This window comes from Lasioglossum baleicum, chromosome 2, assembly GCF_051020765.1.
Source record: "Lasioglossum baleicum chromosome 2, iyLasBale1, whole genome shotgun sequence".
Lineage (NCBI taxonomy): Eukaryota > Metazoa > Arthropoda > Insecta > Hymenoptera > Halictidae > Lasioglossum > Lasioglossum baleicum.
Window position 1 is genome coordinate 11,841,572 of NC_134930.1, and position 12,702 is coordinate 11,854,273.

A 12,702-nucleotide genomic window follows, 5' to 3' on the forward strand; every position below is an offset into this window, starting at 1 on the left:
GGTTATGCGGTCTTATTATGCGCACAGTGTTGGTCTGTTTTTTTAAAAATTAGTTTTATGTAAGGAATTGAAAACAGAGTAAGCATAGAAGAGAAAGTTTCTATTCGTTCCATCGTTCGATCGCAATCGAAATTCGTGTCCGTCTGCAAAAACGCGTATCTCGAAGCGTCGCGATTACACTCGAAAGCTTTTGGGGCTTTGGCCGCCAAAAGATCGCGTGTTCGCGCGGCAGGTTCTCGAGCGTGATCACGGGATCAACAACAATATCATTGAACGAGCTGTTTAAATTCCATGCACTCCATATTGGCTATACAATGGTCGTGTCGTAGCCGCACAATGCGCGGGATGCATACGCCGGTGAATGTGTGCAGGCTGACAGCCACACAAACACGCGCTGCCGAAGAATACTGACACGGTGTGTCAATCAATGGGCAGTTCTGCGGCTATGATAAAATCAATGCCAAATGACCGGCTCGTTCGGCGTTTATTATGCAACGTGGACGGCCTGGAAATCGCCTGTCGTGAGGAACATAACCGATTTCACTCGAAAACGTGCGTATTTCGACTACTAATTGTAAGCTAAACTTTGACCTTGAATGACCTTGGAAGACGAACGTGTTATAAATCAATGAATTCGTCCCGGAATCGGCTACACGCTTATCTAGATAAAAGCATACAAAACAAACAGATGTCGCCTTGAAATCTCTTGTGACCACCATGGGAGTAAGTTCTATTTGAAATATTTTTTACAACGGGTTATAGTTTGCGAAATAATAGCATGCGAAATGAGACATCCTGTATTTAAGTTTAAATAATCGTGTCGAAACAGAACAGCTATTCTACAGAGAGTATTCCTATTATGTATGAAAACAAGTTTTGTGAAGTGTATTGCTTTGTCAGATGGCAAAAGAAATTTTACGGGAGAGCCATTTGTTTGAGAATTACCTACAATTGTTAATTTTTTTATTCTACATCACCAACTTAGAAATGTAAACTAATTTGTTGTTATTTCGATACTGGGTTAATCGTCATTTACATTAGTTATAAAGTGTACACCACAATTTATATATTATTATATTTTTTTTTTAGAAATATACTTTGAATTGTGTCAATCTTCTAATGAATGAACGATGTGTGTCCTAATGCATCTCAGCAGTCGCATAAGTGAAAGAGTCTCCCAGAGTGCAATACTGCGACCACCGCGAAGATTTTCTAAGATAGTCACTAGATCCCCCAAGTGACTTTCGAAGATTCTTTTGGGTTGACACAAAAAGCCTGCCAAACGTCTGTGATGCGGGCGACAAATACCATTACGTCCATCGACCTACCGACACGTAAGTTGCATTCTATATGTTTTTATTAGAGCCACCTTATGCAATAGATACGTAACGCGCAATACCCAGACTCTGTGCAAAAAGAAAAGTCCGACAAGCGGAGTTTACAGTTCAACAGCTGCAAGAAGGTAGTCCTAGATACTCATGTGTTTAATCACACGAACCTTGAGTTGACGAGTGCTCGTTTTTTTAATCGTAATTCCGTCGGTACTAAAAATAGTTAATCACCTGTCTATATTTCGCATTAACCTACACGCGTCGAATATACATGCGAACTTCATAAGCGATCTAGTGTGACCTACATAATTGATCGCATCCGCTAAATCAGGCTAACTGTTAACAAAGTGGCTAATGCATGTTTTACCATTTTTCTTCGTGATTCCGAACGCATTCCAAATTAATTTCAGTACGTTCTAAAGAATATTATGATGCACTCAATTTCTCATCTCTGTTCTATTGTACAATGAATGTATTTTTCAGTCCGTCGATAACTTAGCTGCAACGGTGATAACCTTGATAATATACTAATAAATCATCGAGATCGAAGGGTGATACTTTTTCGTAAATGCAATGGTGTAGGGTTATATTTATATCAGTTAAATTCTCGCGTATGGGACTCATTTTCTTTAGGAACTAACTCGAACACGATTCAATATCACGAGAGAATAGACATAACAGGTTAAGTGAGACAGTACGTTTTACTATCATGATTGAGACTCGGCATTTGAAAAGGAATGTACATAATAAAGGAAATTTCATTAACAGTAATTGTCGTCTTACCTTTATAGTTACAGTACTAATGGATAGTCGAGATTCTCCCGATTAAAATAAGTCCAAACACGGTGTAAATCAGTTTACCTTTATCAATGTAAGTACATGATTGGGACGTAGGTCACGCCTAGCTAACTGATTGGTTCTCGAGCTACCGACGCTCGAGCCGCTACCCCCACTACCGCGCCCTGACTCGCATGGGCGCGAGAGGGGAATACGTCGGGCCTGACGCACATTGTTCCAAATTAAATCGGTAAAATTAGTCCTATTTACGTTGTGTTTAGACTCATTTTATTCGGAAGAATCTCAGCTATCCATTGGTACTGCAATTATAAAGGTAAGACGACAATGACTGAAAATAAAATTACCTTTGTCCCATTTTTCCTTTCTTCCTAGTCTTGTCAGGCACCGAGAACTGAAAGAAGAGTAGACCGTGTACATTGAACCGTTCACATTTTAGTTAAATTTGACCGTGCACTGCTGCATTTGAGGAACAGTTTTCAAGCTCCGGTGACGGCATCGAAAACGTTCGTCACTATTCACTAGTCACTAGTCACTATTTCAACGCTCGTGTGACCACACTCTTAATCGATCAGAACGGTTCGCGAAACGCGTGCAATTGACGGGACAAACGCTATCACGCGCCTCTGCATTGACTCCTTTGGACGATGGACTCTCGATCGTGTTCCATGGAGCAACCTCGTGAAATGATGTCCACAACCGGTTCAAGACACCGAGTTTGTTCGCTCAATGTCAACGTTCCTAAAGGAATGCACTGGCGTCCAAAATTAAAGGACAAAATTGAATTGTCATTGAAAATGTGCGTTCAACTTTCCCACGACTTTCGAGAAATTCAATCAATATGTAAGTTAATATATTTAGTTGATGGTAACATTTCAATTGTAGGCAGCAAATTTGAGCTCGGTTTATTTTATACTTTTCTATCCAAAAAATGGATTGGTTGATTGAATATAAATGGCAAAAATCTGTAGAACGGCGATCAAGGTTTCCCGACCTGCATAGAAAATACCTTTTCTATGAATCCCGTATAAATTTTTCCCTTTCACTGATTCTGATAGCCTTCTACATCCCACGCTCGCATAGAACTTCGCAACCAAACACGTGCTTCCGACAGATTTACATTGATCGTCTCCACTCTAATCTCCAAACAGAATGAACTGCAACTATCCTATCATACGTAAATCCGAAATGCTGTTCTATCACTTATCGAGATGTTGGCTTATCAGTCTGGCAGCTATCTCATCCGGTTCAATCTGATCTATGGAAACCTAAACCTTCGAACTTTCAAACACGAAAATTCCTTTATAACGAAATCATTTATTAATTTCACTTAGAATCAATCAACTATCAATTTTTAACGAACATACGAAAATTCTTTTAATCCATACAGATCTTGCTGCGTTATCAACTTCTTAATAGAAGTTGATCCCGATCTGTGGATTTGATGCGCATTTGATAACATTATTAAAGGAAGGAAATTTATATTTGCTTTCTATGCTTTGTAATTGATGAACACAATTTCTATTTGGCTTCTGTGCTTTGTAATTGATAAACACAATTTCTATTTTCAGAAAGATTTGTACTTTGCAGAGATTCGTCAAGAAAGAGAATGAAGAAGATAATGAAAGATGGAGCGTGATTAGGAATGTCGAAATTTTCGAACAATTTCTACTTCACCGAGCATATTAGAAAATGATATTCTTCACAAAAGTGCACGTCTAGGGACAGTTTCTTTAACAGAGAAAGAGAACGAGAGAGAAATGGAGATAGAGAATGCAGGAGATGATAGAAAATGGAACTCGAAGAATTTCTCAGTAGAAAGAATGAGACGAACTAAAAAATTATGACAAGAGTGAATATGAAAATAGTAACAGTAGGGAGATTAAAAGAATTTGAGAATATCGATTAGGATGATGGAACGAATGAAGAAATGACTTCTCCAGTTTGTTTTACATGAAGATTCGCAGTCTAATTGCAGCAGTCGAATGGCAAAGAAGAACTCTAGTAAACTTAGTATAGTTATTAACATTTGAACATGATCAATCATTCTGTAAGTACTTTTACGATTATGAAACTTCATTTTGTTATACTATTATGTATGTCACGATTTTGTTATACTGTTCAGTAATATCCGATGCACTCTTTCTGGTATCATTACATTCTATAAAGGTTTGTGCTAATCGTGCAAAAAGAATTAGACCCAGATTTGCACAGATTGAACATTTACAATTAATTTTAGTAGAAATGAGCATCAACAGTCGCGGCGTGTGTTTCCTGATGAAAATTAATAGTAAGAATTTGAAAAGCCCGAGATTTAGTCAGCCTGAGACAACCAAAGTGTACCGTAGTCTATGGTACAATGAAGTGGAAGAATTGCTCGTAGAATAAGAGTAATACTAATTACGATATTAAAGAACTAGTAATTTCTAGTTGAAAAATAAAGATCATAGTGCTAAGTAGAATTTCAGCAAGGGTGAGAGAGAGAAAGAGAGAGAGAGGGGAAAGACATACAATTAGAGAGACGGTGTAAAATCGGTTATGACAGGGAAGCCTCGATTTCAGTGGAATGTTCGAAAGATACTCACAGTAAGTCTCTAGGCAAGGTCTTGTATAGCGCGTAAACGAAGCGTCGGCGTTTTCCGGTGAGCAGATAGCCGGCGACAAACACGGCCAGGGTCGCTATCAGCAGCTCGCGTGCTGCCATTGCTTTGACGGACTTGCTTTGAGGTAGTGAGTGCACTAGGACGATGATGGCGCGTGTAGAGTACCAGTGACGCAGCTTCGGTCAGTGGGAAATTGAAGCACAAAATTCTCGGTTTGCAAAGCGGACACAGGCTGGCTGCCGACTCGCGACCGAACCGCGACCGAATCACGACTGACAACGGAGAACGGTTGTCAACGGACGTGATACACGCCGATACGATGGCGATGCGATGTGGTTGCTATCTCTGTGTTCGAACGTGTTAGCCACCGCGTGCCGGTGCGTCGCACAGTGGGGCAAACTAGTCATCTACAGTCGGTGACAAAAAGATAGGGAATTCTACGTTTCTTTGTGGCTCCGCGTGATGTTCCAAGAAAATGCACATTTTAGTAAATCAATTATATTAATACACACAGCCGTACGTACACTGCTGCGCAAAAGAAAGAAGCACCCGGTCGTATTTAATAGAAAAACGTAGAAAATCAAATAAGAAGACAGTAAGATTTGAAAAAGGATTCCGCTGTTTAATTGAATAGTTCTGAGAATATATGTGTTACTGCGGATTATTTAATACTGTAAATGCAATAAATCAATCATCGTACAATATAATTTCTACATAAAGATATTGTTTGTCATTACATCTTATAATTATACTGGGCGCTTCTTTCTTTTGCACGGTAGTGTATATGTGCGGAAGATAGTGTCCGTTTCGGTATTTCGTGAAAGAAAATACGAAGAAATTATATTTTTTCGGAGCTATTTTCATTCGAAAATTAAACATCTCTTCCGATCTAGAATACTTCCCTTGATTTCTTAAATTTTATGGATATGAAATTGTTATAATTCCTCATACAATATCTAAATGTTTAGTACTTGATTAGTAGACTGAGGATTTGTATGCAAAATAAAAGATGTTTGAATTGATTGCAAAACACAGGAGCGAAATAGAAAATTCTTTTTTCTTTTAATTGTCTTATTAAGCTGAAATTAATACACTGATGTCCTTAAATCTTCGTAATTCGTCCACTGCTTTAAATTACACGTGCCCATTTTTGTCATAAATGCATAAAATCCGCAGTCTATTGATCAGATACCGACATATTTAAGAATGTAAACAATCTTTTGAATAACGGTACAATAATTTTTAGTGGCGCTTCACAGTCACCATTCGAGTGCTAAGGGTTAAAAACTCTTGCAAAATATTATATGTACATATTATGTTCTTTCACTAGACATTTATACAAAATAAGCATTTTCTACCCGAATTGCAACAAACTGGAGTAAAATAGAAACTTATTTTCTTTCTCAATATGTTTACTAGGTCGAAAACATTATAACAGTATTTCTAAATTCTTCGCATATTTTTACTGTTTTAAATTACACCTACTCATTTTTGCCAAAAATGCATAAAATCCGCTGTCATCACAAATTGAATTCATACCAGGGCTTTGTACGTCAGATTGCAAGCTCAAGCAATACTGTTCATTTGAATGTTACTTTTAATCCTAATCGACTAATCTATTGCTTCGGTGGCAAATAATCAATTGGAGAGGCAAAAGTGTTGGTTTTAGTTGTTCTGAACATTTCTGACGACATTAACAATAGTATTACAAAGACATGACTAAACATTTTTACTTTGCACGACTAGATGACTGGTTGTCCCACTGTGAAGGAGTCGTCTCGCGAGCCTGCCGTACAAGTGATCGTCATTGATAATCATTGGCGTAGTCTTTCAGAAAGACTGAAGAGCACCCGGGCAAAGGTCGACCAGTCGACTTCGGACCGCCCCTGCAACATCGTCTCTCACGCACCTCCCCCTCCGTGCCAAAAATAAAATAGAAAATTTGTTTGAAAATTTCGATTATTGTTTCACCGTAAACTGATCGTTCCTGCGGCGTAAGTCTGCTCGGCTAAAAATGCAGATGCTGCTGTTCCGAGTTCAAAGTTGAGCTCAAGACGCGAGTCGATGCGTTGCGATTGCTTGTCGTATGTTTTTTGATATATTCTTTTCGTTTTTATAATTTGCAATGTGTTGTCTGAAGAAATATTATCTATTTTCGTTTATATAATATGAAACATTTATATTATCCAGTTTTGTGTGGCAGTCATAGCAAAATCCATTCAATTCCTCAAAAATCAATTGTTTTTCAACCTACGCCTTTCAATTCGACGTGGATCTTCTTATAGGGCTTAGTACAATGATTTGAACTAGCTACTAGAAAATTAGAATTTAGATGGAACGTTTTTAATGCTTGATCAAGATGGACCCAAGTGCCGCCATCAAAGGGTTAACTATTGATTGGCAGTAATTAAATTTGCGTTTGTAAACGAAGTGAAGAACAATTTATTTTTGAAACGTGTAGTTCAAATGGCTTTATCCCTCGTAAACCGCCGATACGCAACTTGGAATGTGTAAAAGTAATAATCTTTTAATTATATGGAAATAATATGATAAGTAAACAGTCTACACTCTACTCTACTATCTTCAGTAAACAAATTGTACTACGACTGAACATGAGCAAATAATCTTTCCGAGGCTGCGATTAATAATGTTTAGTAACAAAGAAATGTCTCTCATGTTTCAAAAAATATTCCTGTTTACATGGATGCAGAAACAACTTGAGAAGACTATCGTTCGTAATATTACTTAGCACATTATTTGCCGGAAACCTATGAGTGTGATTCTTAATCACTACATTCTATCAGAAAATATTCTTTTAAAAAATAATCCCGGAAGACACGATTCAGTTACGTTCCTGACAGTGGCTTGTTCGTTCATCATCAAAATTGGCATTTCCATAGAATTATATTTCCAGAAATTCTCAGTTGTGAATCGTAAAGGTTCAAATCCACTAAATGATCGCCTGAAACAAAGTACTAATAACAATCATATCACAATGTTGATGTTAATCCTTCCAAAAAACTCCATTTTTTAAGAAAATTAACTTCAAATTTTTAAGAGAACTACAAGATGTCACAATACTGAGAATTTATTTTAAGGAAAATACATTTAATCGAATAAATCATCGGTAATTACATTTCAACAGTAAACCTATTCTGACGACTGAACCTTTTTTTAAATTCAGAAATCGCTTGTTGTGAAGTATATTAAATATTCTAACACTCTTAAAATAGGAAATAGTTAGAGAAAGGAATAGGAAGGCTTCTCGAATTCGAATTTAGTAAAATTCTCGGGAATCGAGATCCCGAGATCGATATGGCGCAGCTATACATTCGATCGCGAACAACCGATGCATACCAGTTCGCGTTGGCTATTGCATTGCGTCAATGACAATTGCACCGGCTTTAATTGCGCTACAGTGCAGACGCGCGCGTGTGACGCAGCGTTGCGTTCAATTTTCTAATCGATTAATGAAATAGACGCCGGCGGACACGTTCATTACAAAAATGTCGTTTATTTGGATAGAGTGAGTACGCATTCGTATAACGTGTTCGAAATAATGAAATTACAGCAATGTATCGATACATGTGCAAAAGATGTGCACGATATTTGTTAAAAAAAAATTGATCGTTGAAATAGTACTGATCAAATACCAAAACATTGTTGCTTTTAATCATTTTTTTGTGAGACTTTTACCAATGCAAATATTTAACACGTTTTTCTGATTAAAATAAGACACAATTTTTAACGATTCAGTATTATGTGACTGATCATAAAAAATGATCTAAATTAATCTGATGGACTTCCTCGATTTATTCGATCGAATACATTTTACCAGATACGTAGTCTCGGCAGGGGGCAAGAAAAGAAACCCGGTGGACGCGGTTGTATTTAAAAATAGTAGGATATGTATTCATATATAAACTTATGATTATAATACACGCATAGAGTCCATGAAAGACAGGTACAAATATACAACGGACGTTCGCAAGCAATCGGGTTTCAGTCTGGAGGGAGCCGCAGTCACGAGTATTTCACGACGATGGTTACTGAAAAATAAAAGACCAGTGATACGTACGCGTGCTTCCGGTCTCGTTCGATCACGAGAAGAGCATCGAAGTGTGGCGGAACGTGCGTAAACCAAAGCTTGAAACGATTTCCAAAACCAACTGTTTAGCCCTCGAGAAAACAGGCAGGAAAGTTACGTAAACGAACAGAAGTGTTCGAAAGACACATGTAAAAAAAATTTATATGTATATACATGTATACTTTATGTTGTGTTGAATTTCGCTGAAAGGCAAGTTTTCAAACACATTCTTTTCAAAAACGATGGGATCAAACGATAGCTTCAAATTGTAGGATTTTTGAAAATTAATTCACGATAATTATTCACAACGATAGAGTTTAACCGCTGATGCTGGCACGAAGATCGTATTGGAACCGAAATCGTACCCGAAAGAAAATGTCGATCCTTCGTAAAAGTATCCGAAATAAAGGTTCTTGCGAATCGTCTGGAAAACTAAAATCGATTTTCAAGCCTTGGTGTAACCCGATCATGAAAAGTGAACAGAAAGAATATGGAAAAATCTGCCGTTTCGTCGAACCAGCCGCGTTACGCGAAATTTGTCAACGACAGCCTACAACGTAGCCAACATTCTGATTACGGCGCGGTGAAACGCGGTCGCGTAGGAAATTAGAGTAATGAAGAAAGTGGTATGAATACCTGGGATTGAACGATCGAAGCTCGCTACATCGTGTTCGCTATCTGAGAACCAGGTAAAGCACCATGATGTCCAGAACTGAAAACGATACGCGTCGGCCTGACTACGTGGACTGCGTTCAAGCGATCTTTGTGTTGCGTTAAAAATTATTGACACAGTGAACACACAAATGCCTCAGAAAAGAATAGTGAACGACAGATGGGTTGCGGTCAGTGGACTGTCCGGGACTAGAAATGCGCGAATTTTCCTATTCCAAAAGCGACTTTTTAAAGACAATTAAGATCTCTTAAAGAGAAAGGTAAACGATTGTATCTTCAACAATTTTTCGGAGATTATCTAACCCTTGGATGACGGACATTCTTATTAATTGTTTGGAAACATATTTTCAGACGCGCTTTCGTGTCGATCTTCTTACTGAAGTTATGAGAAATGATCAACACAATTTAAGGGAGTAGTACAGGCTCGATTTGTAACTAGAAAATAACTAGAATCTTACTAGATTTTGGATCGAAAATATGGGTCTGCGCCATGTCGTTGTTTGACCTTATACGAGCATATTTTGAGCTGGGTAAGGGCTCATTCTAAAGAGGAAGGTTCATCACACCACGCTCTGGTCATGATTTTAACGAGGTTATGTTTATATCTAATAATATGAGGGCCCAAAGTAGGGAAAAAATCTAGGAAAAAACCCGCAGATTTCAATGGATTTTTCTGTCTCTAACTTTTTGACTTATATGATGACCAGAGCGTGGTGTGATAAACCTTCCTCTTTAAAATGAGCCCTCACCCTGCTCAAAATATGCTCGTATAAGGTCAAACAACGACATGGCGCAGACCCATATTTTCGATCCAAAATCTAGTAAGATTCTAGTCCCTTTCTAGTTACAAATCGAGCCTGTACTACCCCCTTAAGACTTATATTCTTATATGAATATCTGGATATTACGGGTGGACGGGTACCAGGAAATTCGGATCTGGTATTTATCCCGGGGTTCGGGTAGAGACCCGAAAATTCGTGATACCCGGGTACTCGGAAGTTTCGGGTAGTTGAAATCCCGACTTCGACCCGACCCGTGATTCGGGTACCTGCCCACTCCTACTGGATATACCTGCTTCCAACTTGTATTTAAAGGGATAGACTCTCATTTCCAGGATTTCTCATTTCTCGATAATGCAAAGATGGGCTTTTTCAGTAGTCGAAAGCGCTAGATAAAAGATCAATCTAGGCCACAATTGCCCTCAAAAGTCCTATGTCTACGTTTACGAGGCGTAATTTGCATTATTAGGAAGCATAAAGCTGCGCATGTAGCTATTTTTATAAAGCTGCATAAAAATAAGACTTTTGAGGGCGATTGCGGCCTAGATTGATCTTTTGTCTACTGAAAAACCCCATCGCATGCATTATCGAGAAATGAAGAGCCGCATCCCGCACGCTTGCAATCCTAAAACGAGTCTACCCCCTTAGCATTTGTTTACATTCTTCTTAAAATATATTGACGAAAAATGTCACAATGGGCTCAAGTACCGGTATCCAAAGGTTGTGATCAAATCGTGCGTTTCTGTTCGGGGAGCCGAAGTGTAATGAAAAAACCACATGCGCCGAGCATGCATCATCAGCGAACGGTGGTTCACTTATTTACCGATGATGCAGACGACCACAGTCATCGTGATCGCGACGAGTATCAGCCTAGTCCTGAAGTTCTGGAGCCAAGCCCTTTGCTGCGCTCTTTTCGCCGCAGCTCTGAACTCGTTTCCGGTCATTGATAAACGATCGCTGGCTTCCTGTAGATCTTCGAGCCGTTCACCACGCTCCATTACCTTCTGGACGTTATCCCGCATCACCTCAGTCACCTCTTGGATTTGCAGCCGGACGCTTTAACACGAAACGAGAAAGTTCTTCAACCAAATTTTCTGGCAAATAACTACTTGGTCTGAATAAAAGAATTTTATCAATTAAAAGCGTTTCAATTACACGGTCCCATAAATTTTCATACACCAAAACGACTAATAGGTATTTCTTACAGACATAGGTGTGATGAAATCATTTTCCTCCATATTTTTAAAATTAATTGTAGGTAACTAAGCTTTCCGAGTTCTAATCTTGTAATCCCAAAAGACGACCTGAATGCTCCAATTAATAAATTTAATACGAAATATAACTTTTTCATATCGAAATCGATGCGAAATAAAAAGCGTTAAATTATATTTGTGTTTCTAATCGTCGTCGTTATTTGCACGCATCATAGTTTAATCAGTTAGGATTAATGATGAAAGAAATTTCGAAATTTAGTTAAATGTCGAACGCGCTTAAATAATTTCTAAATCAAAGAGATGCCACTTTATGTTTAGATTTTGTAATTCGTTTTGAAAATTAAGAGTCCGAGAGAAAATGTGATAATTTTGAAACAATGAAAAGAAGCTGTAACATTCATTATATTTTTAATCGAGAAAATAAAACACAGGGTAGTGCTGAGAGATAGTTTAAGCAATTGAAATACCTACCTAAACAAACGACATAATTAATGTTTGTTGACAACGTAATTTATAAACGAAAGTAAAAGACGCGATTCTCACCTGTCCATCTTTGAATCCGCTTTGGACGGACTCGATTCCATTGAGGACGTGTTCGGTCGGCTGAAAATGATTGAGTGTCAGTATATCGTGGAAATGAGCGTCTAAAATCGAAGAATGTTATTGGACTTACTTGAACAGCATATCCTCGTCCGGATCGCTGTCATGCTCCAGAAGCTTTTCCTGAAACAGTTGCGGTAAATTTAAAATTCCCGCCGAACGTTGACGTTTCGATTGGGTTCGTTATCTGCGTCTCGGATTTTGTCGCGACAGCTGAGGAAAACTTACTCTCTCATCCTTAGCCGCAGTCTGTATGTCCTCTCGGGACAAATTCCACTTGCTTGCCGCAGCCATTTTCTTCTGGAATGACTCTGCGACCGATATCTCGCCGAACAAATCGGAAATTCTGCCGCCCAACTACGAGTTTCCACGACTGTAGTTCAGACACAATCCGATAACACAGCACGCGTGGCCATATTGTTGCGATACTGGCTGTTCCATCGACCTGCCTGGAACTGGTTTTAAAACACGCAGCTTCACGGTAGATGGCGGCTGAGTCACTCTACGCGAAATTGGATACTTTTTTGAGTACTGTTTTGGATTTTATTCAAATTTCTATATGCTGTAGTCTTTAGTAAGCTATGAACAAATCTCAAAGAATTCTTCAATATCTTAAGAATT

The 12,702-nt window shown here is 38.4% G+C and overlaps 2 protein-coding genes across 4 annotated transcripts in view; both read right to left on the reverse strand.

The window, feature by feature from the left end:
* The window catches only part of Fatp3 (Fatty acid transport protein 3), a 29,119-nt gene extending 20,653 nt beyond the window's left edge, over nt 1-8,466 (reverse strand). The window contains exon 1 of the mRNA XM_076446465.1: nt 4,712-8,466. Within this exon, the coding sequence (XP_076302580.1) occupies nt 4,712-4,830 (119 nt within the window). The 5' untranslated portion in view covers nt 4,831-8,466. The remainder of the gene's footprint in view (nt 1-4,711) is intronic.
* A 148-nt stretch (nt 8,467-8,614) lies between these two features.
* Nucleotides 8,615-12,528, reverse strand: LOC143220943 (uncharacterized). Of its 3 annotated transcripts, none has more exons than XM_076446505.1 (6): nt 12,310-12,528; nt 12,155-12,204; nt 12,025-12,084; nt 11,091-11,323; nt 9,453-9,528; nt 8,615-8,778 (listed from the first exon to the last, which is right to left on the reverse strand). In XM_076446505.1, the coding sequence occupies exons 1-5, from the start codon at nt 12,373-12,375 to the stop codon at nt 9,491-9,493; spliced, it is 447 nt and encodes a 148-aa protein (XP_076302620.1). In that variant the 5' UTR covers nt 12,376-12,528; the 3' UTR covers nt 8,615-8,778; nt 9,453-9,490. The 3 variants fall into 3 exon arrangements, with proteins under 3 accessions (XP_076302620.1, XP_076302617.1, XP_076302626.1); XM_076446502.1 differs by having other exon boundaries at nt 9,453-9,577; XM_076446511.1 differs by lacking the exon at nt 9,453-9,528.
* Nucleotides 12,529-12,702: the final 174 nt, after the last annotated feature.

Coding starts and splice junctions, on each gene's coding strand:
- LOC143220943 (XM_076446502.1), bottom strand. CDS start 12,375: ATGGCTGCGGCAAGCAAGTGGAATTTGTCCCGAGAGGACATACAGACT. Junction 12,205..12,309: donor CTGCGGCTAAGGATGAGAGA/GTAAGTTTTCCT, acceptor CAACTGTTTCAG/GAAAAGCTTCTGGAGCATGA. Junction 9,578..11,090: donor TGTGGTCGTCTGCATCATCG/GTAAATAAGTGA, acceptor CGCAACACAAAG/ATCGCTTGAACGCAGTCCAC.